The sequence below is a fragment of the Dermacentor albipictus genome, chromosome 10 (genome assembly GCF_038994185.2).
Source record: "Dermacentor albipictus isolate Rhodes 1998 colony chromosome 10, USDA_Dalb.pri_finalv2, whole genome shotgun sequence".
Taxonomy (NCBI): domain Eukaryota; kingdom Metazoa; phylum Arthropoda; class Arachnida; order Ixodida; family Ixodidae; genus Dermacentor; species Dermacentor albipictus.
Window position 1 is genome coordinate 6,250,204 of NC_091830.1, and position 23,820 is coordinate 6,274,023.

General features: G+C 44.6%; 1 protein-coding gene across 3 annotated transcripts in view; it reads left to right on the plus strand.

The window, feature by feature from the left end:
* LOC135920322 (serine/threonine-protein kinase D1-like) overlaps positions 1-23,820 on the plus strand; it is a 60,267-nt gene that overhangs the window by 1,167 nt on the left and 35,280 nt on the right. The window contains exons 2-7 of one of the 3 annotated variants that reach the window (XM_070527407.1): positions 3,893-4,124; positions 12,448-12,639; positions 17,990-18,128; positions 19,034-19,165; positions 20,516-20,679; positions 22,835-23,135. In XM_070527407.1, coding sequence (XP_070383508.1) covers positions 4,122-4,124; positions 12,448-12,639; positions 17,990-18,128; positions 19,034-19,165; positions 20,516-20,679; positions 22,835-23,135 — 931 coding nt within the window. In that variant the 5' untranslated portion in view covers positions 3,893-4,121. The remainder of the gene's footprint in view (positions 1-3,892; positions 4,125-12,447; positions 12,640-17,989; positions 18,129-19,033; positions 19,166-20,515; positions 20,680-22,834; positions 23,136-23,820) is intronic. The other 2 variants (XM_065454532.2, XM_065454533.2) reach the window with 2 other exon arrangements.

A 23,820-nucleotide genomic window follows, 5' to 3' on the forward strand; every position in this document is an offset into this window, starting at 1 on the left:
GCACATGTGGACGTATGGAGAGGAGTGTGAGCGTCGTGTCGTTTATGTGCCTCGCGCAAGTCTGCTGTCTTCCTACGATGTGTTCTTGCATATAGCCTAATTCGTTGTCAGTGAGGCGAATTCAACATAGCAAGTGCGATTGAGCGGCTTGAGAAAATAGAAAGGTGAATGAAACAAATAAAAGAAATATCTGTTAGACAAATAAAAATTTAATATTTTGCCGCCTGCGGTTTGACCAGTTTTGCTAAGTGTCGTCGTGACACACGCCCGCGTCTTGTCCTTGAGTGCCGTTTAGTTTTGGTTGCGCAAACTGGCGCACGCAATTCGCTGCCGTAATTGTCATACTCACCGTCGTGGTAAGTTTTTTTTTTTCTTCGCTTTTCATCTCCGCGCAACTTGACCGGAAGTCTTGCCAGGAGTGCCCCCTTCCTCCTCCAATCCCTCGTTTCGTAACACAGAACGGAGGCGCGACTCTGAACTTTCGAATATTTGGTCTACAAAGCAGGCGCGGTTCCGGCGGCCTGCAAAACCGCTTCGCCCTCAAAAGGCCGTCCAGGCCAGTCGGGCGGTCCGGTGGCGTGCGGCGGTGTCGGGCCGGCATGCCGGCTCGAACGCATACTACAGAGGGAGTCGCGTGACAAGAGCGCAGCTGCCGCCGTTCTCAGGAGCGGGCCGTCTTCCCGTGCTGCCGCTTCGAACTCGCCGCCCGCGGTCAGTGCGTGCGTACGCGCCATCTGCCGCACGAGCGCTGTGGTGAGGCGCTATTTTCAGTTCCTCTGCAGTGTCATTTCGTCGCCTCAACTTGTTTGCAGCTATCGTGGGAACAGCGCGCGCAGACGGGACGAATGAATGATAGTGCGTCGACCAACGACCGTGGGTTTTATTGCACCGAAATATGCGGTCGCATTCGCCTGGGCCGGCAGGTGCAGCAGAAGAATGACGCAAGGACATGCAAGACGAATGAGTGTAGAAAGCTCACATATTAAATGTTGCATATCTAATTTGCGAAGACTTAGTGCTGCACTCTACCTCTCCTACTTGTTCTACAAACTTTGAAGATGGTGCCCTTTGACCTCAGTAATGCAGTAACATCTTGGGGCCAAGAGGTGTGTAGATGACCTTGTCAGGGACAGAATACAGCTTGAATAAAAATATCTGGTGTACGTTGAATGCCAAATCTGCAAATGAAGGCCAAGAAGCAATTTTGATGTGTGTCCTCTCTTATGCACCCTTTCAGCACTGCTGTCAAACCCATTTGTCACATCTATAGTATAGATGTCAGATGTCGTAAGGATGAGATAGGGATAAAGATATGGATGTCCACGTTCAAGTTATAATAAGCATTCACCATGTTTGTAACACATACAGTGTTACGAGCTGTCAGTCCAATCTTAGCATAGATTAATGCTACTATATCGCCATCTAGAACTGCAGTTATGCTTCATTTTCTGACACTGCACTACATAACAAAAGTATGTGATATGCAGTTCATGATGTGTCTGAAGCAATTAGACAGTTAAGCCATATTACATTAACAATTTAAGGAATACTGGTGCAGTGAACTGTTGCTAACATTAAGGGCAAAACTTTGTTTAATGAGCTTGACATTCTGCAACCAATTCTTTTAGAAGCCGTTAGAGATCTCTGCTCTTAACAAGCAAGTTACAAACAGCCATTTGTAACCACCATTCAACGACTACTTTGGTGGCAGTCATTTCTTCATGCAGTTGTCTCGGCCATATTTAATACCCCAGCCACATGGTGCACATATTATTGCGATCGAACTTGATCGCTATTCAATCTCATGTCCACAATTGGCTCCCTCTTGGATATCTTGCAAATGAAAAATTTGATCCTGATAGAGCTTGGTTGCGATCCAAAGTGCCCCTTTGTGACTGGGGTATTAAAAAGTTGCATCATGAAGAAAGCAGCGTAAAGGATGAAACATCAAGTGAAGAACAACAATATGACAGGTGCTGATGTCTTCTTTGTACTCGCAACTGAGCTTTTATTTTATACATACACAAGGAAATCAAGAAAGAACTCCTAGCAAACGAACCTCAATTAGCTGCTTTCTCGATGATGCAAGTATACCAGTTTGCCCAGTTGTCAACCTTGCTGCTATTCAGGGGCATAGGCAGACATTTTTTTTTTTCAGGAGTGGCACACACTTCATTGAGGCTGGGGAAAGTGATGGGGGCAGTGGCAGTTCTGGGTGGGTTGCATACTAACACGGAAATTCAGGGAGGGGGACATATGCCTGGTGTACCACCCCCTGGTTGTGCCACTGCTGCTATTTAAAAAAATCCTTGTGTGCCTCAGTGTCCCAGTAACCCCATATGATCATCTGAGATCCCTTAATTTATAAAAAAATGCTAGTGATTCCACATTTCAGGAACCATATGGAAGGTCACAATTGACTTTGTTGCCAATATCAACAGCCCATCTTACAAGTTTTCTAAAGTACCCACTGTTAAGAGAAGGGAAAACATTCCGTCAGTATTCTTTTACTGACATCAGCATAATTTTGACCTTCTAACTATGGACTGCAGACTTATCTTGCAGACCTGCTTAAAGCATCATTTCGTTTTCCTCCTCCCCTGAGATTGAGTGAACCAAGCGTAGTCTCACGACTACCCACTGTGTTAGCTTAGTGGCAGTGGCATCGTGATGCCGAGCTTAAGATTATGGATGCGATCCCTGCTGCGGCAGCTACATTTCGATGGAGTGAAAAGCAGACACTAATGTACACAATTTTAGGCATACGTTAAAGGACCCCAGGTGATCAAAATTAATTTGGAGCCCCCCACTACTATGGCATGTCTCGCAATCATATCTTAGTTTTGGCACGTAAAGCCCCAGAATATTTTTTTAACAACCCTTCTTCCCTACGTCTCTTCAATATTCTAAAAGGCCAACATCAAATTCTTGCATGAGAGTGGCCTGTATTTGAGGCTTTGAAGTGTCTTCTCTGTTGTTCCTGGCATTTTCGTCATTAACACGTTTCTGTTTCCCATTTTACTCGTGTTTCCTTTGCCCAATGCTGAGTAGCAGGTCAGAACTTTGATGCCAGCTGACCTCTCAGCTTTTCTGTGGTAGTAAATGTCTCTCCCCGGTATCTCTCACCCTCTTCATCGGTAAAGGGCTAAAAAGCCAGAAAACGATCCAAGGAAAATTAGAGGAACCTTTTGACCTTTATTTCTGGCCTTGGGGCACATTTGTACAAGAACAGTTTTCTTTAATAGTGTTATTTCAGTTGCAACACAATTAGTGCAGTACTTGTTTATTATAATTAGTTTATTGACCTATCCACAGTTGGGGGAGGGGGGCTTCACTCCAGCATATCAGAAACGCTACTATGGACTCTGCATTAGGTTGCCCACGCCTAGATCAGAACGTTGAGGTATGAACTCAACGTATCAAAATTATTGGGCTTTGTGGGGTCAATTAATTAACTAGGATAAATGCTCAAGTTACATCAGCTTGCATACTAACAGGGTTTTCCCACAATAGTAAATGACCTTGTCAATAGTAGCCATAATTTGCCATGGCAATTAAGGAGAGAGAGTAAACGTTTATTGTAACAGAGACTGTTTGGTTATGGTGGGTGGAGCCCCTCCTCCAGGGCCCCACTGGTTACAGCGGCTCGCCGGGCCTGGTCAAGGGTCGCCAGTTGGCTTCCCAATTCCACTTCCGCGAGTCGCGCCTCCCACGACCAGTTATGTAGAGTGTTGTCTAGCAGCGGCGAGGTGGCAGCCGCCGGACGTGACACGCACTGGAATGTTATGTGTTCCAATGTCGGTGTTCCTTCGCACCACGGGCAAGTGTTGCTGTATTTGTCTGGGTACATTTTGTGTAGCCTGTATAAATGTGGGAAAGTGTTTGTTTGCAGGCGGCGCCAGTCCCGTGCTTGCCTCCTGTCTAGGCCTGGGTGAGGAAGGGCTTTGGTTCGCCTACTTAGCCGTTGTAACTCGAGGATTTCTCTTGGCGCACCGGGTGTCGAGGTGTTCTCCCGGGCGGTGTGGCCCGCGGCTCGGCCTGTCATGCCTCGAGCCAAGCGGTCCGCCCGTTCGTTCCCCGCTATCCCTGTGTGCGCCGGGCACCAGGTCACGCAATGATCCATGGTGAGGTTCGTTCCTAGGATGCGGAAGACGCAGCCCGGTAAAGCCCCCCCAAGGAAAAGGCGGCAGGCGTCCTGCGAGTCTGTCAGCACGTAGGCCGATTGGCCCTTAGCTTCCGCGGCGCGTATAGCAAGGGCTATGGCCACAGCTTCGGCCGTTGCAACCGATTTCGTGTGTATAGATGCTGCTACGGTTGTTCGTCCTTGGCTAGTCACGACTGCTGCAAATGTATTGAGGGCCCCTGTATTCTTGCGATACGAACTCGCGTCTGTAAAGTAAGTATCCGGGTCGCTTCGCCGCCTTAGTAAGGTGGCTGCCCGCGCGCGTCTCCGTGCCGCATGATGGACTGGGTGCATGTGACGGGGGATCGGCGCCACGTGGATTCGCTCTCGAATTTCAGATGGCAGTAGGATTGTTTCATTGCCACAATATTGTGGTGTCAGTGGATAGTTAAGTCGTTGTAAAACCGAGCGCCCCTGAGGTGTCGTGTTTAGCCGTTCACGCTGCGCCATTAGAGTGGCCGCTGCATATTCCTCGAAAGTGTTCATCATTCCTAATTCGTTCAGTCGGATCGTGCTTGTGCTTTCAGGCAGGCCGAGTGCTGCTTTACAGGCAATTCTTATGAGCTTATCCGCATGTTCGATGTCGTGACGCCGCGTGGTTTGGAAAGGCAGGGCGTACGTTAGACGACTAATGACGAAGGCGTTTACTATAGTTGCATGGTGTCTGCTTCGGTCATGCCTTCGCGGCTGCGTGCAACTCTGCTAATAAGCCCAGTTACGCTCCGAACAGTGCGTCTGAGATTGGAGAGCGCTATGCTAACGCTGCCCGTTTCTTGAATGCACATTCCCAGTACGCGCAGGTGGGATGCCCTCTTGATGGGCTCTCCCTCTAAGGTGAGCTGCAGATCCGGAGCCCTGGTCGCTTGGGTATGTCTAGGTCTAATATGAATATACTCCGATTTCGCTGGAGCACACCTCATGCCTGCTCGCCTCATATAGCTTTCAATGGTGTTGATGGCCTGTTGAAGCGTGTCTTGTCGGTTTCCGTAGGACCCTTTGCAGGCCCAGAGTGTAATGTCGTCTGCATATATGGCGCAGCCAAGGTCCCGGTTCTTCTGTAAGTCCAGGGCCATTCTACGTAAGCCGACGTTAAAAAGAAGTGGTGACAATATGGATCCTTGAGGAGTGCCCTTATCTGGTAGGCGATACAGAGCAGAACGTGCTGAACCTAGTCCTATTTTCGCGGAGCGGCTGCTCAGGAAGTCCTGAACGTAATGAAATACCCTTTCTCCACACCCGACATCTCGCAGTCCGTCTAGTATTGTAGTGTGTGAGATGTTATCAAATGCCTTATGGACGTCGAGTGCTAGCAGGATTCTGTCCATGCTGCCCGGAGGAGGATCGAGCACCTCATCTCTTAATAGAAGAAAGACGTCCTGTGCACAGATTCGCCTGCGGAAACCGAACATGGATTCAGGGAAGAGTGAGTTTCGTTCGATGTGGGCTTCGAGTCGGGTTAGAATTACTCGTTCAAAGAGCTTGCCCATGCAAGACGTGAGCGATATGGGCCTGAGATGGTTGAGCTCGCGCGGCTTGCCCGGTTTTGGTATAAGCACGATGTCTGCCTGCTTCCATTCTCGCGGTAGTCTCCCATCCGGTCGCCAGACCTGTTCATTGAAGAAGTCGACTAAGTGCTGTAGGGCTACGTCACTAAGGTTGCGCAGCATTGCGTTGGTGATTTGGTCGGGTCCAGGAGCCGTGTTCTTCTTGAAGGTTTGTGCTGCTGCGTAGAGCTCCGAGAAGGTGATGGGGGCGTCCAAGCTCGAGTTATCCTGTCCTTGGTATTCTCTCATAACGCTTGAAGATGTCTGGGCAGCGCCGGTGTAGGTGCGTTTTAGGTGCTCGAGTAGTTCTTGTTCTGAGCCCTTGTATTCTCCTAACAGCCGCCGCATGACGTTAGACGTCTCGGTGCGCGTGCTAGTTGGGTCTAACATGCACCGAAGAATGGCCCAGGTCTTCTTGGTGCTGAGGGTGCCTCTGAGAGAGTCGCAGAAGCTGCGCCAATTTTGATTATTCAGCTCCTGCGCATAGGTGTTAGCTTCGTTTGCCAGCAGGGCTATTCGGCGCCTAAGTTTGCGATTACGCCGCTGCCGCTTCCAGCGTTTGGTGAGGCTTCTGTGGGCCTCCCAGAGGTGGGCGAGATGGCTGTCTACTGCTGGTGCTTCCGTTGTGGTCTTGATCTCTCTCGTGGTGGCAGCATGGGCCTCCTTGAGGAAAGCTGTCCAACCTGCGGCCGTGGCTGGAAATGAGGATGCAGCCTGGTGTCGTTCTCTGTACCTTTTCCAGTCAGTGAGCCTGGCGACTCCTAGAGGCTGTCGAACGTTAGCTGTGTTAACAGTGACACACAATAGATAGTGATCACTACCTAGCGTTTCGTCCAGGTTACACCAGGTGACCCCCGTCTCGTTGTTGACAAACGTGAGGTCTGGCGTGGTGTCCCGGGCAACGCTGTTTCCCATCCTTGTAGGAGTGCCTGGCTGCGTAATCAGTACAAGTTCGTGGGACTGAGTTTCTCGGAGTAGATTGAAGCCCTTGGCGGTGTCGCGTTGATAACCCCATGCGGAGTGCCAAGCGTTAAAGTCTCCGAGAAAGATTAGTCGGTCTTTCGTTGAGAGCAAGGTAGATACGTGACTTAAAATTAATGAAAAATCGGCCCTCTTATCCCTAGGTGGGCTATATACGTTGGTTATCAGGCACTTTGGACGACCCTTCTTAACTGGCCAAATGGTGAGTATTTGGTGGTGGATTTCTACGCCAGGTGCTATGGCGACAGTGATTGTGAGGTCCTTGCGGGCCAATGCTGCCACCTCAGGGTAGTTCGAATCGCTGTAAAAACGGTAGCCCCCAATAGGTATCCGCATTTTCCCCACTTCCTGAAGACAAATAATGTCAGGTGGGACGAGCGCCGCCTTGATATATTGTGTAAGTGCAGCATGTTTGTTATGTAGTGATCGGCAGTTCCACTGCCAAATTACGAGATTCTCTTGGCGTGTAGGTGTGGAGTTAGCCAGAGTATGAGCTCTCGAAATGATCTGTGTCTGTGGTTACGGTGACCTTTGGATCTCGGTTCTCCGGGCTTAGGCTGCTACGACGTTTTCGCGTTTTTTTGGCTCCTTTGAGCGAGTCGTCGACATACCGTTTAAGATTGTGAAGCTCTGCAAAAAACAATTGCATTTGTGCGCACATATTGTCTAGTTTCCCTTCCAGATGAGTGATGGGTGCAGGCATCTCTGATATAGGCTGCGTTTGTGATAGTGGTTTGGTCTGTGTTGGGTTCGTCTGTGTGTTGGACAGTTGTGCGGGTGCGTTTGTCTTATGGGTTCCTCCGCGCGTCATCATGCTTGCCATTTGTCGTTTAAGTGTTTCAAGTTCAGTTTTCATGCTATCCAAGCTTGCCTTAAGTTGTCTGTTTTCGGCAACTATTTTCTTGTATTCCTCGTTTTGTGTGATAGGTTTGGTTGTGGAGGACGCGACCGCTGCCCAGCTTACCTGTGGATTTGACAGAACGCCGGCCGCCTTCGGTGCTTCTCTGGATGATCGTCGCGTCTGTCTTGCTTCTCCTCCCTGGACGCGCTCTCGTGCTCGAGAGCGGGATCTGCTCCGGTGAGGTGACGCTGATCGGGACCGAGCGTTCAGTCGGTGTGGAGATGGCGATCTCGTCCTTCCCTGTCGGTCGCGTTGGTCGCTCCTATGGCCGTTTGTGTAGTCCGATTCCTCATCCTCTGAGGCGAACCAGCGAGGTGTTTTCTGCCCTTCATTGCACTTGTCAGTGCTCTTTCTGACTTGAGGTTTTTTCGGTTGCTTGAGGCGTCGTTGGCAGCTGCGGTCCCCGGTGACGTGGGCACCCTCACACGAGGCACACTTTGGCTCACACGGGTGTCCGTCCACTGGGTTTCTGAGTCCACAATTTCGGCACACTCGCAGGTCCGGCTGTGGACAGACGTCTGTCCGATGCCCTTTTCCATGGCATGTTTTGCACACCTGAACAGTAGCACGGTAAGGATGACACAGGAGTTCGCCTCCGTTGTAGTACACCACCCGAGGTAGTGACGGGCCGCAGAAAGTAAGGGCGGCACTCTTTGTTTCTCCGATCATTCTTGCTTGGATAAGTTCGACGCCTTGAGTCCGTATACGTATGTTTGCTATGATGGTCTCCGGTGGCGTTCGGGGTGGAAGTCCGTGTATAACTCCTCGGATAGCTTCCTCTCCGGTGGCAGCGTATACGTTAACGTCATGCGAACGTCCGTTGATAGTGAGGGAGTGGACTCGGCGTGCCTGCTCCGCGACCTCCTGACTCGATGTCGAAAGTATGGCGATATTGGAGCCGGGCTTTATACGGAGCAAAAATTGCTCACCTCTTATTTGGTAGTCGCAGGCCATGACGATCGCTTCGGCGAGGGCCGGCGTGCTGATAGTCTTCAAAGGCAGTCCCTGGTGTGGTCGGATAACTATCTTGAAGTCATCCTTAGGAAGAGGAGGAAGTTTGGGTATGCCTCTTCGTCGTTTCTTTAGTTTCGCCGGGTTAGTGCTGCCCGTTGAGTCCGTTTGTCGCTTGCGCTCTCGAGCCTGCTGCTTCTTTTGCCGTAGTGTCAGGACTGTCTGCCAGTCGTCGTCCGTCCGCTGGCGTTCCCCGGCGTTGTGGCGAGCGGAGCCTGTTATGCCGTCTTCTGTTCTGTCTACATTTGTGGCATCCATGTTTTCTGCTGGTGTTGTCTCACCTTGCATTCTCGTCGTCGTCTGAAGTTCGCTAAGCGTTCCCGTAGCCATGCCCAGGCAGAACGGTTGCTGCCGTTCGCGCTCCTCACGCGTCGGAGCAGCACCGGCTGCTGCGCCGAGCTGGCGTCGGGTTACCGACGCCGAGCTGGCGTCGGTTCACCGACGCCGCCCCGTAGTCCGGCTTTGTAGGATCGCTGGACCTCACGAGCGTCACCGAGGGCCAAGTGGGCAGCACACCCGTGTTCCTTGTATCCTCACGAGTCGACTGGTATCTCGGTACCGTGGGTGGATGCACTAGTCTACCAAAAAACACATCGAAACGCAGAGCGCGATGCAAGCAGTACTGCGCTGCTCGGCGCCCCCTTGCGGCCTCCGCAATTAAGGAACTCCTTTGTTATGGGGCCACTAAAGCCGTACACTGAATCAGTTTAGGACAAAGTTATGACGACAGTCGCAATCTGATAAAGATTCTCTCAAAATGATTATTTTGTTATTCCCGTGGCAACGGGTTGTTTATTTGAAGAGAAAATTAATGTCCGGTTCTACATATATATATATATGTTCTTTTTCATTCCAAACCAATTACCAGTATGTCAGTGTGACGAGGCGAATTTCACAGTATTTTCCAGTTTTTACATCATTGTGGCTGAGTAACAGTTCTTGCAAGTTTTTATGATTGGCTGTTTTAGAACACAATGCCACTCTTTTGCTCTTTCGCAATCAAAAATTAACTACGCCTTAGCAGATGCTGTCAAAATACATGAAAATGCAGTGTGCTAATAAGGGAATTTCAAGGCAGCCTTGCCACCCGTCTTTCGTTCTTGCATACGAACCCTCTTCTCCAGTCAAGAGGGGCTTCTCGGGTATTGTAGATTGGCAGTTTATTATTAGATCAAAATCTTTATTCTCGTAAGCGTTCCTCTAACCTGTGTTGGGATAATTTAACAATTCTATTTCGATACTGTACTTAGTGGTCTGAGTGGTGCTAAACCAACTTTATCACCAATTTGGTCAGCTATGAATAGTGGATCATAGGAAATAGAATTAACTAAAAAGATTACTTATATTATGAATTGCACATACATCCTTGCAACAGGATGTATATGGGAGAGGGGTTCCTTTTGTCCTTGGCCTATAGTCCTCGCACCCCCTCGAACTTTCAAAAAAATAAAATGCTCAATCAATGAAGGGTGGTTGCTTGGGCTAGTTGGTAATTCATTGTACAAACGACATACAGCGTGAAGGACAAGGACTGCGAGAGACGACAAACACTGCGTTGACTTACAACAGTATTTTATGCCCCCTCTTCTGTACACATGCATAATGTGGCAATGGCAATAAAATATTGTTGGAAGTCAGCGCAGTGTTTGTCGTCTCTCGCAGTCCTTGTCCTTTATGCTGTATGTCATGTTTATCAATCAGTCAACCTATAATAGCCCTGTTTTTGTTTTTACCTGACGAAATGAATTAGTTACGATAGTGTTTGTCCATATACTGGGAACATCCTAACCAATGGGCTGCCCCAGAGGGAAATCTTAGAAAACATTTCTTAAAATCAGCTGCATGTCTTGATTTGAAGATGATGCCTTCATATGCTTCTATATGCTTACGGACATAAACACAGCCGCAGGAGTCAAACATGATGCTGTATTAACATCCGTTTAAAGGAACATCTTGAAAATCTGTCATCTGACGAGTATTCGCACGTGGCAAAACATTGCAGGGCTCCTGAAAAAGAGACAAAGAAGGCATGCCTTCCGCTTCTAGAAAAAAAAACTCAAATTAAAAAACTAAAACGAGAGCTGTTCAAGGCATATGTTATAAAAAAGAAAACATGTGTATGTGTTCGTGATCCTTCCGATGTACTTGCTAATTGTGAGGTGCGATTTCTGGATGCAAGATTGTGATGGCAGCGTTTTTAGATGGCCTGTGGGCATGGCGAAGTCTTTTTAATCATTGTATATGTCATCTTTCACCCAATAAAATTCAATTGAGTCTGCACACATCCTGTCCAGTTCTACTTCTGCTGTCTGTGTGTTTATAGTGCAGTGTACTTTATTACAAGCTGTCATAAGGCACCAGAGTTCCAAGCTGAACTAGTTTTACATTCAACACGGCAAACATTAATGGTACAGACAGAACAGACACATTGTCATCAAATGTCCTAACATCTGATGACAGTGCAGCTTCAATTTGAACAGAGATGCATTGTCTTCTATCTCTTGTATACTCAAAAGTGTCGAATAAAATCAGTTGACAGCACATCTGCCCAGTTTGTAGCACTTGCTCCATTGTATGCACTGTTTTCTTTGCTGGTCATTATCCAGCTTTTTCTCTTTCACCCTCTTCATAAGATTTCAGAGAAGTCGACCACCAGGTCATGAATTCACAACCATTGGCTAGAAGAGGCTAATGAAGCTGATAAAAAGTTGAAACCCTGACAAATGGGCTGGGTCGTGCACAAAAATTGTAAACCTGAGTTTAGCTGGCCTTTGTTGTAGCATGCATGTCCATTCATTCTACATGATCCATTTCTTACCCTTACTTTACATCTTTAACAATGTGAATGTGTTGTCTTCGGAATAGCTTTTGTATAAATGCATCCTCTGCTGAAGCTCTGCCTGGCGTTTCTTGGTGTTTACTTTAGTAGCGGTGTCTATGTGATAATAATCTACCATTCCTAAAGCCTTCACCTGTACGTACTTGCATGCAATTGGTTAAATTACTTTAGCAGCTACGCTTGTAATTCATTGCCATACACATTACATACCTGGCAACTTTTGCATTTTATCATAAAGTGTTTGTTTTTTGGAGCTTGTTTATAGTTGTTGTGATGACAACAATAATGTTACAATTTTTCATTTGCATTGAATTTAAAACAGAACTTATTTAGAAAGAATACAAATACAGTCACTGACCGCTTTTTCAGAGCATATTTCTGTCCCTTGGTTATTAAAAGCTACCTGTAGCAACAACACTAATCTATAGAACCTGTGTACAGCAATAGCCAAAATTTCAGTGGCCGTTGCTTGAATGTCTCATGAATAAACTTAGTAAAAATTTCTTTTTGTGGTGCAGATGATTCTTCCTGCAACTATATAGAGCAGAATGCATGTTCAGAGTACCCCTACACTTCAAAGTCTATAAAATGTTTGATAGTGAAATGTTAGTATTTTTAAGCTTTGGCTATAGTATTTATTATATTCTAGGTTTAAGGTTTGCAGGTTTTGCATTACAACGAGAGGCTCCTGTGTTGTGTTTGAGTGTGGGAGCTCATTATGTATGCTTGCTTCTCCGTGCTAAGTTTCTTTATGGTACTGATAAAGAAAACCAGCTTAGGGCGCATGCAGCAGCACCCAACTCTCTCATGACAAATTGGACGGCAGAGGGGTAGACTTACGAATACGAAAAGATGCACACAAAGTAGTACAAAAACATAAAAGACGACAGAAAGGGGTCCTGCCGTCTTATTTGTTTTCATACTAACATGTGCTTGTCTTTTCGTATTCGTGCACATGCACCAACTTAATCAACAACCTACTTTGCAGAAGGCAAAGTATGCCGCTGACAGTGTGCGGGGTTCGGTGATGCAGGCGATGGAGCTGCCGGTGCTGAATGTAGGCGGGGATATAACCTTCCTGATGCAAGCAGGGGTAATCCGTGACACGGTCACCATAGACGCCACCGAGATGAACCTCAAGTCGCTCAAGGACACCGCATGCAACTTCGTCCACAAGAGGGTATGCTCTTCTTTGCCACTTCTTTCTTCGCATTTTGGATTGAAATAATAAACAAACGGCTAAATAAAAATAAAAGTAAACCTTACTGCTTCATTGTTTTAGTAATGTACTCAGTGTGAACCATTGGATCATTTTCCACTCGCTCATCAACTGTGGTTTCTTGTTAACACCCTATTTTGCTGTGCTGATTGGAGCATATCGACTGACTTGGCGAGTATAGCATTACACAGGGATGACATGAATGACAGGGACAACACCGGTGTTCTTGTTGTCTCTGTTCGATCTGTGTAATGTTAATCTGGCCAAACCAGGTGGTACGGTTTCTCAGAAAGAGAGTTCCACAGATTAATAGGAATAATCATACTGGACTGGGGATTGAACCTGTGACCAATGCCTTTTTTGGGCAAGCACTGTACCATCTGACTTAACCAAGAGGCTAACAGATTTGCGAAGCAAGATCAAATAATTGACAACTCAAAGCGCAGGGACACTGAACATGGCAAATCAATTCTGCAGAAATCTGCAAGGGCGAAACCAAGCTTTGGCCATCAAATAAGTGCGCACAACTAAGTAGGACAAACGGTTTAGGAGCATGGTATTGCCTTTGCAATGTCTTCTGAAGTGCTAGTAATGTCTTTTTCATTATGTAGCTGGCCAAAACTTCATTGTTAGGAAAGTGTATCTAATTCTTTTTTTTGTAAGTTTTATAATGTTGAATGCTGTATGAATTTATTTCATACTGCTGCAGATTTTGCAAACAGAGGTTGTATTTTGATTCCTTTCCTTCGAAGACACTCTCGTAAGAGTGCGGTTTGATTGGACGAAGTGGCAGAAAGGGTTGAGCTGGTACAGTTGTGATAAGCATTAGTGTACTGGCTGTCAACGGCAGCAGCACATTGACGCAATTAATAGAAACGGAATTCACATGATGGACCACAGTCGCTGCAGGCTCAAATGACATACTGCTGTTATGTCTGCTTAACTTATGCAAAAAAATCCATAACAGAATAACTGACTCGCCACAGTAGTTCAAGAGCTGCAGTCATAAAAATGGTTTAAAAGTCGGGTTTCATTGTTTGTATGGGGTAGGCATTTGTGAAACTAATTCTGTTTGAAATTATTATTCTGTTTGTGACATTTCGTTGTTATACATTATGCCTGTGTTCATTTTCACAGGGTTATCACTGTTATCAAGTTGTATAGCGCATGATACGCCTACAGTATCCCAAATTTCTTCACTGTTGTTACCAGTTCTGTAGCAAATGAAGCATCTCTGATCAATTGCATGTGCATTGTACATTCTCCATTGTACATGAGCACCAATAATTAATATGGAATGTATAGTAAGACATGTATAAATAGAGGAAGAACTCGATTGTGCAGGAGTAGATTTGATGAGCAACGACCGCGCTCACCACAACCATTGCGATTCAAATTGCACATGTCCTTCGGGGCACAACTTCACCCGTGAGGTTACTCACTGACACTTTTGGCAGTGCAATGTGTGTTCAGTACATTACTACAACTTGACAATATAACGCTCAAGCACAGTGACCTTAGTGCAAGATAGTTTGCTGTCCAGTTGTCATCAAAAGGAAGTTGATGCAGACAGATGGGGATGGTAAGCAATGTTAAGAGACCATCATAGTATAAGTGGATCACTAACTAGCTCAAACTACAGTCATTCGCTACGGCAAAAGAGTGCACTGTAAGTGGTCTTGCTGTTCTTCTCATAGATAAATTGTTGCTTCTGCCCTTCCTACATCAGGCAGTCGGACCATGCTCTTGAGGACCGAATACAATTTCATGGTTTAGACAGCATCGTGTGTCTGAGTGTTTGTGTGTGCCCTTGGTAGAAAGAAGCCCTTGATCATTCAAATCATCATGGCCATTTTTCAGTCCTTTTCTTTAGCTTTCCTTTCTCATATGGCCAGAACATTGTTTTTGTTTGCTTGTTTATTAATATGCATACCTATATTGTTCATAAGGCATTATTGTAGTGAAAATTGCATTAAAAACCTAAGAATGCATATTCTGAAAAACAGTAATACAAGCAGAAATAAACTTTGAGATGTTGTAAAACAGTAAGAGCAAACTCTCACAAAGTAAAAGCTGCAATCACTTGAGTATTACAAATGACAAATTTTGCACAATCGGCACATTACAAGCTGCTAAGGTGCTTAGAAGACATATACAACAACATTTAGGAAATCTTGTGACTGAAGAACTTGGCAGATTGTTCCAATCTTTGATCATATTGGACAAAAAAAAGTATTTAAAGAGAACCAGCCAATTTTTTAGCATTCTCTCTGAGTATTACCCATTTTCCCTATGATATTGTGATAACAAAATTGACTTTCGCTTATGAGGAGGAAAGAGTAGCACAAGTGCATGAAGTTTGGTTGTTGATTTGAGTTTGATGTTATACTAATAACAGCATAACTGGTGGAACAGAGCAAGGTAGATGACACAAGTTCTGACTATCAACTGACATCTGGCTTCAATCATTCTTTACTTCGTTATTTTATTAGGACCTGGCAACACCAGTATTTATACTTTTAAAAACCTGTATGGCATTTTATTAAACTTTTGTATATCTAGATAAGCCCTGTATGGTATTTATAACCCCCCCCCCCCATGCCAGTTTAATGTAGTTTAAACAAAGCTCTAAATTTAATCAATCTAATCTTGTTTGACAGTCAACACAAGATCTCTGGCACTCTTTGGCCTAGGGGCCTTTGCCAAAGCATCAGTCATCATCGCTATCACATAGCAAAAAGGCACAAGTAAGCGCTGCGTGCTTCAGGCAAATTGTTCAATGTACACATTCGCTGCCGTGTTCACATACTGGTACACTTTTAGCTAGGCCTTGGTGACACCTGCACCATCATTTGTCATGCGTGTAGCTGTTTTGGATGTGTGTTGGCTAATTACTGGTTTTCTTGCAACCATATTTGGCAGCAGTCTCGAGGCCATTGTAACAGCATAGTTGCCTTGACAGGCCACTTATCATACATACTGCGTGTGCGCGCAGAAGTATGTCAGGCTGTTACACATGATGTCCTGTTTCAACTGCCTGCTGTGTAGTCTGAGTACCTTCAGCTTTTGGCTGCCCCATATTTGCAATTGTCTTTGTTTTATTGAATCTATTACAGTAAAACTGGTATTAAAAAAAGTGCATACAGGAACTTACACGTGTACCTGCCCTCTTGTTTAAATCACTCTTCAAATAGCGCACTCTTAAGTGGGCCCTAAGGACAGACTAAAGTAGTTTAGGCTGATAAGGTATTCTTTCAAAACTCTATTTTCATTAATTTCACGGTAAGAGGTTTATTACCAGAAGGTAAAGCGAAGGCCAAACTTCCATTTCTTAAATTTCACACCAAAGCTCTAACACCAGTATGTTAGTGTGACATCATGAATATTGAAGTATTTTCTAATATTCAGGCCTGTGTAATGCATCAAGAATTCTTGAAACTTGCTCAGTTCAGTTTTGGGCTTCTGTGTAATACAATTTATTTCATGTTTACCAATAAAAGAGTTAACTAGGCCTCATTAAATGCCGTAAAAGTGCATTGCATCATGGTGACCTGGTGTGGAAACTTCAGTGCAGCACCTCCTCCTTGCATAATGAATCCTTACCAACTAGCTCAGCTTTCTGTCGTTCTAACCTCCTCCTGCTTTCCCGTTATTTGCATCTTTCCTGGATTATCGAACCTCCTTTTACTGAAGAGTAGCTTTCTTTCTATTTCAGATGCATAGTTTACTGGTACAGCTGAACTTCTTTTTCTTTTTTCACTCTTTAAAAGTAAGCAAGTTTTAATAAAGTTTTTGTTACAGCGAGCCCTTTCACTAAATCGTTCAGCCCTGAGTTTAGACATTTTCTTACACACTTTAGAACTTTGTTAAGTCGGCCTTAGCAATGTTGACTTTTTTTTTTCTTTTAATTATTGAGTATTTGTTGATTTGCTGTTAGTGTTCTGTGGCTTTTTGTGACTGTTAACTAAACCTTGCAGCTTTGTTATTTTGCGCAAAATTGTGAATGCACTGTTGCTAATCGGCACTTTGTTTTTGTACTCATACAATGCCTGCATTTGGAATGCTAATGATCTTAAGGGTGCTATGTAATTGAATAAGTAGGCCTAACTAACTAAATAAATAAATTCAGCAAAGTCACTTTGGCAGCCACATTCCAACTGTGCTGGGATGGAAAAATGACCATGCTCTGTGATTTCGGAGCGCATTACAGGGTCACCATAGGAATTTACTAACTGCATCTAGTCTGGCTTGATCAAGTTTTCCCTCCAAACAAATACTGAGATAACTAGTTCATTAGCTTAATCTACCAGTTGTATGTGAATTAGCCTGCACCTTTAGTGTCCTTCAATAGGACACAGATGGTGGTAATAAACTGGGTTTTATGGCCAAGGCCTGGCTTTGAAGTGTTAGATCAGTCAGTTCCAGGCTCATCACAATGCTGTAAGGCCATTGTAGCTGGCAACCGCTTGTGGAGCTCTGTTTACCATCTACACACCTTCAAACCTTTATGAATTTATTATAGAATGCACAATTTGTAAAACTTTTTTGCGATTGTCATAGTGGCACCGATAATTCTGTTATTTTTTATTTGCATCGAGTTTAGGACGAAACTGATTTCAAAAGAATGCGAATGCAGTTGCTTGCAAATATCTTTTTCAAGACCTGATTTTTCAGATCTGCTCATTTATTCTCATCTGCTCACTGCAACACCACCCTCTCATGGAATCAAAGCATAGCAGCAACCAAAACTTCAGCAGCTGTTACTTCATCTTTTCCATTAATGAACTTCATAACAGTTTTCATTTGTCTGTGGCATAGATCATTCTTGCTACTACTGTAGAGCAGAGTGACTGTTCACAGCGAGCCTACGGAACTGTCTCTAAATTTTTAATGAACAAGCAGAATGTTTAGTAATAAAGCTGTTCTGCATCTTTTTCACCAAATTCTAGTAACATTCATTGTTAGTTCTTTTTCTACCTTCCATGGCATTGCACTGTTGAGCACACAAGGTCTTGGGTTCAAATCCTGACTGCGGGCACCACATTCTAATGAGGCAGTGCTTTTGGCATGCATTAAAGAACCCCAGGAGGTCGAAATTAATCTAGAGCCAGCCTCCTTCTATGGCATCTCTCATAGCCCACACTTGCAGCTTCGGGACATTACAGTTCCACAATTTCATTTGGCATTCTTTTGTCTGCAGCTATGGCATTGTTTAGTGTTCAGGGTTGGCAGGTCTGCCTCTGCAGTAGTACTGTTGCATGTTCAAGCCGGCTTTGTTTTACTCCCCGTTGGCCCGCACTGGATTGTCCAGCTGCCGGAGCACGGCCTGAACAGGCTGAGTGAGCGGCTGCTCCTGTTCCGGCACGACTACAACAGTGAGAACATTCTGCTGCCCATCAATGCTGCTTCTGATGTGGCCGAGGGCACCCTGGTGGAGATTGTCGTTTCAGGCAAGTAGCAGGGAGCTGGACTATTCCTGTCCAAAGAGCCACTGCGTGTGCAAACATGTGTTGGTCAGGCAACATAACTGCAGCACCAAGCAGGAGAGGCAATAATTTTTATATCAACACAACCGTTGGCTCATTTAATTGTCACAACAGTGAATTGTTATTTTGGTTGCACAGAACACACCAGAAAAATGATAGATCAGGGAATAATAACGTAGAAATGCAGGAATTTAGCTATAACAATGTAAGAACTGATTAGGATTCAATGCATTCAATAGATTAATTGCGAGTTAGCTCGTTATGTTTGATGCACTCTTCTATCGTACAAGAAGAAAATGAATATTTAATCACATTTCATCACATTTTCACATCACATTTTTTTTGTGGTGTCACGAAGGGGCAAACACCAGAGAAAGACAATTTATAGTTGATCTCGCAAAGCGGCCTCTCAGGTAGTGTTCCTAACTCATTGGGCTTGAAAACTCGAACCTATTTCAGTACTGTGTGTGTTATTTCAATTTCATTGTCAAGTTTATGATATGATCTTTATAAAGTATATACAAATTTGCGTTTTGTAAAATTATCTCCACGTGTTTTAGTTGTGAGCACCCTACCTTGGCATCTCTGTTTACCTCAGATATCTGTATGGTTTTGCATAAAAGCAAAATAAACAAATCCTGAATCTCCACTGAGCGAGCCTTTGTAGCCTGCCTCACTTACATGGTGCAGGGCTGTGGGGGCAAAGTAAACACAAAAATACATTCTTCATCAGTTTTGAATTCTGAAAAAAAAAAAACTATTTGGTTGCTCTGAAGATTTCCAAGTAAATTGGTTGTTGTGAGGTGACACTTCTCATAGACCCCTGCTTCTTTTAGCTTATGTTTTTCAACCTTTCTTTCCTGGTGCAGCCCAAAACCCGAGTGACGATGTCCAGATCCGGCCACACTCGCTAACAGTGCACTCGTACAAGACGCCCACCTTCTGTGACTTCTGTGGCGAGATGCTCTTCGGCCTAGTCCGGCAAGGCCTGAAGTGCGAGGGTGAGCATGGGTCTTCCGTGAAGCAAATATTGAAGTTCTTGAATGTACGCGAGCACCAGCAGTTAATTTGGAAAATATGTTGAGACATGCATTAAATAGCAGACAAACTGGATTCATTGAGATTTGGTTTGACAGCTGATGTCTGTGTTTGCTGCTGTTGTTGTTATATGTGTTTGACTTGCCTTGCTGGGCACAAGTTCGTTCAATAAAGAGCTAATTGCCCTTTGCGGAATACCAGGTTATTGGCAACATTAATGTGAGCGGCCATGCGGGGTATGCAGATCAGGGACAACATAGCTTTTATTGCAGCAACCAACCATATTCTACTTAGCTGCTGGTGTGAAGTATCAGCAGTGACGTAATCGTTAACATGAAGCATTTAAAAAATGTTTGGCGACACAAAAAAACAGTGTCTGCCACATTATTGTTGGACAAAATAATCATGAGATGTCACTACTAGTATTGTTGCTGCAGTGCATATCTCCAGTAATCCAGTCTTGTGGGAAGGTTAACACATTTACATACTAGCTAAGGCTCTTTAATAATGGAAGTCAAAAACGGGAGGCAACATTACCTCCAGGACTAACTGGAGGAAATAAACTGGAAGGCAAGTTGCTCTTTTGGCATTTGCCAGTCTTGGCAACAGGTGCTTAGTTTTGGAGCTGGCATATACTTAGCACCGACTGGAGACTTGGTGCCAGAGAAGTAGGGAGACCACAAACAACGGAGGCATACAAAAACAGTTTCCAATAGCAATTATGAAAATTTAATGGTGGGAATTTTTTGTGTGTTTTGTGTGTTTTGGGAGGCAACATTACCTCCAGGACTAACCGGAGGAAATAAACTGGAAGGCAAGTTGCTCTTTTGGCATTTGCCAGTCTTGGCAACAGGTGCTTAGTTTTGGAGCTGGCATATACTTAGCACCGACTGGAGACTTGGTGCCAGAGAAGTAGGGAGACCACAAACAACGGAGGCATACAAAAACAGTTTCCAATAGCAATTATGAAAATTTAATGGTGGGAATTTTGTGTATGTTTAAAAGAAAGGATATGTAGGACATTAGGCAAAATAAGGACAAGAGCTTGGTGGTGCAACCCACTGCCCGGTTTCAAATGGGACACTCATAACATCGATCCATCCAGCCATTGCAGGTTCTAGAGGGATTGCAATTTTGGTTAATTATAGTTGTAAGAGGTGTTCTACTTCCTTTCGCTTGCATTCCATTCTTGCTTAGCCATACATTGTTACATGTAACAGTGCTGCCACTAGCTTAACCTGTGCCCCACCATTGTCAGCGGCAACCCCGTGAGTGTGAGCTCTCACATGCATGCGCTCATTTTTGTGACGCAGGCTGTGGGCTCAACTTTCACAAGCGGTGCGCGTACAAGATCCCAAACAACTGCAGCCACACACGGCGGCGGCGGTCCTCCACCTCGATGTACCCTCGGAGCCCAACGGAAGCAGTCCAACGGACTGCATCCAGCGCAGCTACTTTCAGTGATGACCATAATGTGGTGAGTTGGGCCAAGATGCATAGCTTGCTGTTTATTGTAGATGTTATGCAAGTACTTCTTTTTAAATTTGATAACTAAAGCACACAACTTTTGTGACATCTTTTGTTATCTTCTGTGTAGCTGATGTTTCTAATTATCATTTTTTAATGCGTAAGCATTATTTAGCAATTACCCCAGCAACTTCTGCTTGTAATGCAAAAAGTGTAACACCCTTTACTTGTAAAATAAATGCATAATTGGTGAAGTTAGGACATGTAATCATTATAATAGTGTAAATGTAGATGAATGGTAGCTTTAGAATCAATAAGGAAATAATGGAAAATGAAAAAAAAAAAACATTCTCGTCATGTCCCCTTGAAAGCTTACCTTCCCACATTACTGGTGTGCATGCAAAGAAGCTTGCTTTGGGATTTTGGAGTATAAAACACGATAGAACAGCTGATTAGTAGATGTGATTATAGTGTAATAGTAGATGATTGGTAGGCTTTAAAAAGAAAGAGAGAAAATAATTGGTGACATCGCAGTTGGCCTGCCAAGGTCATAACAAAAAAACGAAGAAAAAAAAACAGTTGTGACAGTGTTTCAGCTCAGTTGATACAATATATCTGTGAAATAAATGCATAATTGGTCAAGTGAACACATGTAACTGTTATAATAATGTAATAGTAGGTGATTGGTGGCGATATGTAGACATGCATAAGCTAGCTAACTAAGTAAGCAAAAGCGAAGTAGCAGATGAGCCAAAGAATGCTTATTTCTCCTCCTTTTTGACCTGTCAGTGACCTATTCACTGAACTGAGTGATTATGAAAACAGCTCTGTTATGATGCCCATGGACTTGAAACACCTGTAGTTCTTGGCAAGCAAATTATAGTTGAGGCCACATGTCACTGCATGCATGCAGATGTATTTTGCAAGGTCGTCTACACACCTGTATTCTCACTGGGGAAAAAGAAAGCACCCTTTTTTGATCCAAATGGAGCTACTTCTCAAGTGCTTAGTGAGGCTGTTATGAGGGGGAATCAGAAAGTTCTTGCCCTTATTTTCTTTTAGTCAAATTACAGCTGAAAATGCAAAGTCAACATACCCATTCCTAGCGGTTGACCTTCCTTGGACCAGCCCGGCCTTATCTGCTGGTGGCTCCACGGCACGGTGCTGCTGTCAGTTGTTAAAGATGATAGTTGTGCTTCACACGTCCACGGCATACGAGTAATGAAATGTGATTCGTTTTCTATGTAGCAAGGGATGAACACCCGTCGAAATCCACAGGGAAATGCAACACACGTATGGAGAAAGGTGTCTCACTTGGAGGAGTGTGAGGTGGTGGTGTTGTGAGCTCGCAAAAGGCGGTGAAGACTTGCCTGACAATGAGTGTGGTTCGACAATCAGCCGAACGAATTCTCAAATTTAGTGCTGCAATGGGACAAATGGTATGAACCGGTGTAGGGACTATGTGGAAATATAGTGTAATGTACATAGAATAGTGAGTATCTTTGTTACTACCTGTATGTTCCTTATTTTGGCTAATAAAAAATTAGGGGCAAGGACTTTCTGATTTGCCCTTTTACTTCACTGTGGGAGCAATGTCTAGGTAGTAACTGCATTACGCAAATTTTAAGTTTTTCCTCATTTGTGGCTAAGTTTGTTTTAATATGGCAGTGCTTCTACAAGAAATTAATACTTAAGAAAAACTGTACAGATCCTGCACAATGTGGGAGTTGGTCTAAGCATGACAGTGGGTTCATGTGTCTTCATCATAGTTTTACAGCCAAACTGAGTGCACGTCACTCACATTTCTGGGAGACACTCGTGGAAAATGTAAAACCAAACTGCTCCATTGCTTTTTCACTGGGCGACACTGCAATTCCTGATCTGCTTAAGGGATGTTATGTGGAAGTGCTCACAACAGCTTCTTTTGAGCTGTGACCACATCTGCAGAAATATAATATTGGACCTTTGCTTACACCAACATAGGAAGTATTCAAAACACAAGACAGACAAGTAGACACAGGACAGACTAATTTAGTGTCTCATCGTTTGTGCTCCTTGTATGTGTAATTGTTAATGAATACTCTGCAGTACTGGTATCAGTTAGTCAACCTCCCTGCGAGTCTTCTGCTTGAGTGTCTGATAGCAATTCTACTTGGTGTGTGCAGTTGCTCTGCAGTGGGAGCAACTTGTCGTCCAGTTCGCGGGAGAAGCGGTCCCCGTCGCTGAACATGGGGCGCCCCGCGTGGGTGGAGCGGGAGCTGGCAGGCCGAATCTGCATCCCGCACACGTTTGTGGTGCACTCGTATGCCAAGCCAACGGTGTGCCAACACTGCAAGCGACTGCTCAAGGGCCTCTTCCGCCAAGGGCTGCAGTGCAAGGACTGCAAGTTCAATGTGCACAAGCGCTGCATGGACAAGATCCCCATGGACTGCACGGGCGAGGCACCCCGGGAGTGGGCCGATGCCTGTGAGTGGGCTGCGATCACTGATACTTTGTGCACTGAATGCACCAACACAACATGCAGTGTAGTGCTAGGAGAGAAGTGCGTTTCCTAAATAATACTTTGCATTCATGATAACATGTCAGTGCTTCTTTTGAGGCAGAAGTGTGTGTTCTTTAAAGGCACATTTATGGCTGATTAAAGAAAGCAGTACAGCCAAACCCGGATATATTAAATCTGAAGGGGTTCACAAAAAACTTCAATATATAGGTATAGAAAGTACAAATAAAGCACAAATTTTAAACAAATTTTCAAGGGGATTGTACAGCTGGGCAATATATACAATAATTCGTTTTATGTTGATTCAGTATATCCAGGTTCGACTGTACAAGGGTGGAAACTTGGGCCAGTTAGGAATAGTTTGTGGTAGTGTCCTGTGCAGTACATGAACAGTTCTAGAAAATAAAATATGTAGGAGAAACAGTGCTCTTTCTCCTCTGTACTTTTTTTCCTAAAGCCATTCATGTGCTGCACAAAACACTGCCACAAATAAAGCAGCTCTTTAGAATGGGACATGCAGCAGACACATACACAGGTGCTGATTAGCAACTGGAGTGTCAATTCGTATTGCCTGTGTGGACAGCATAAGACCTGGCTTACAAAGCTCACAAAGAAATGGGCCGCACACTTTTGTTAGGAATGTCATCTCAT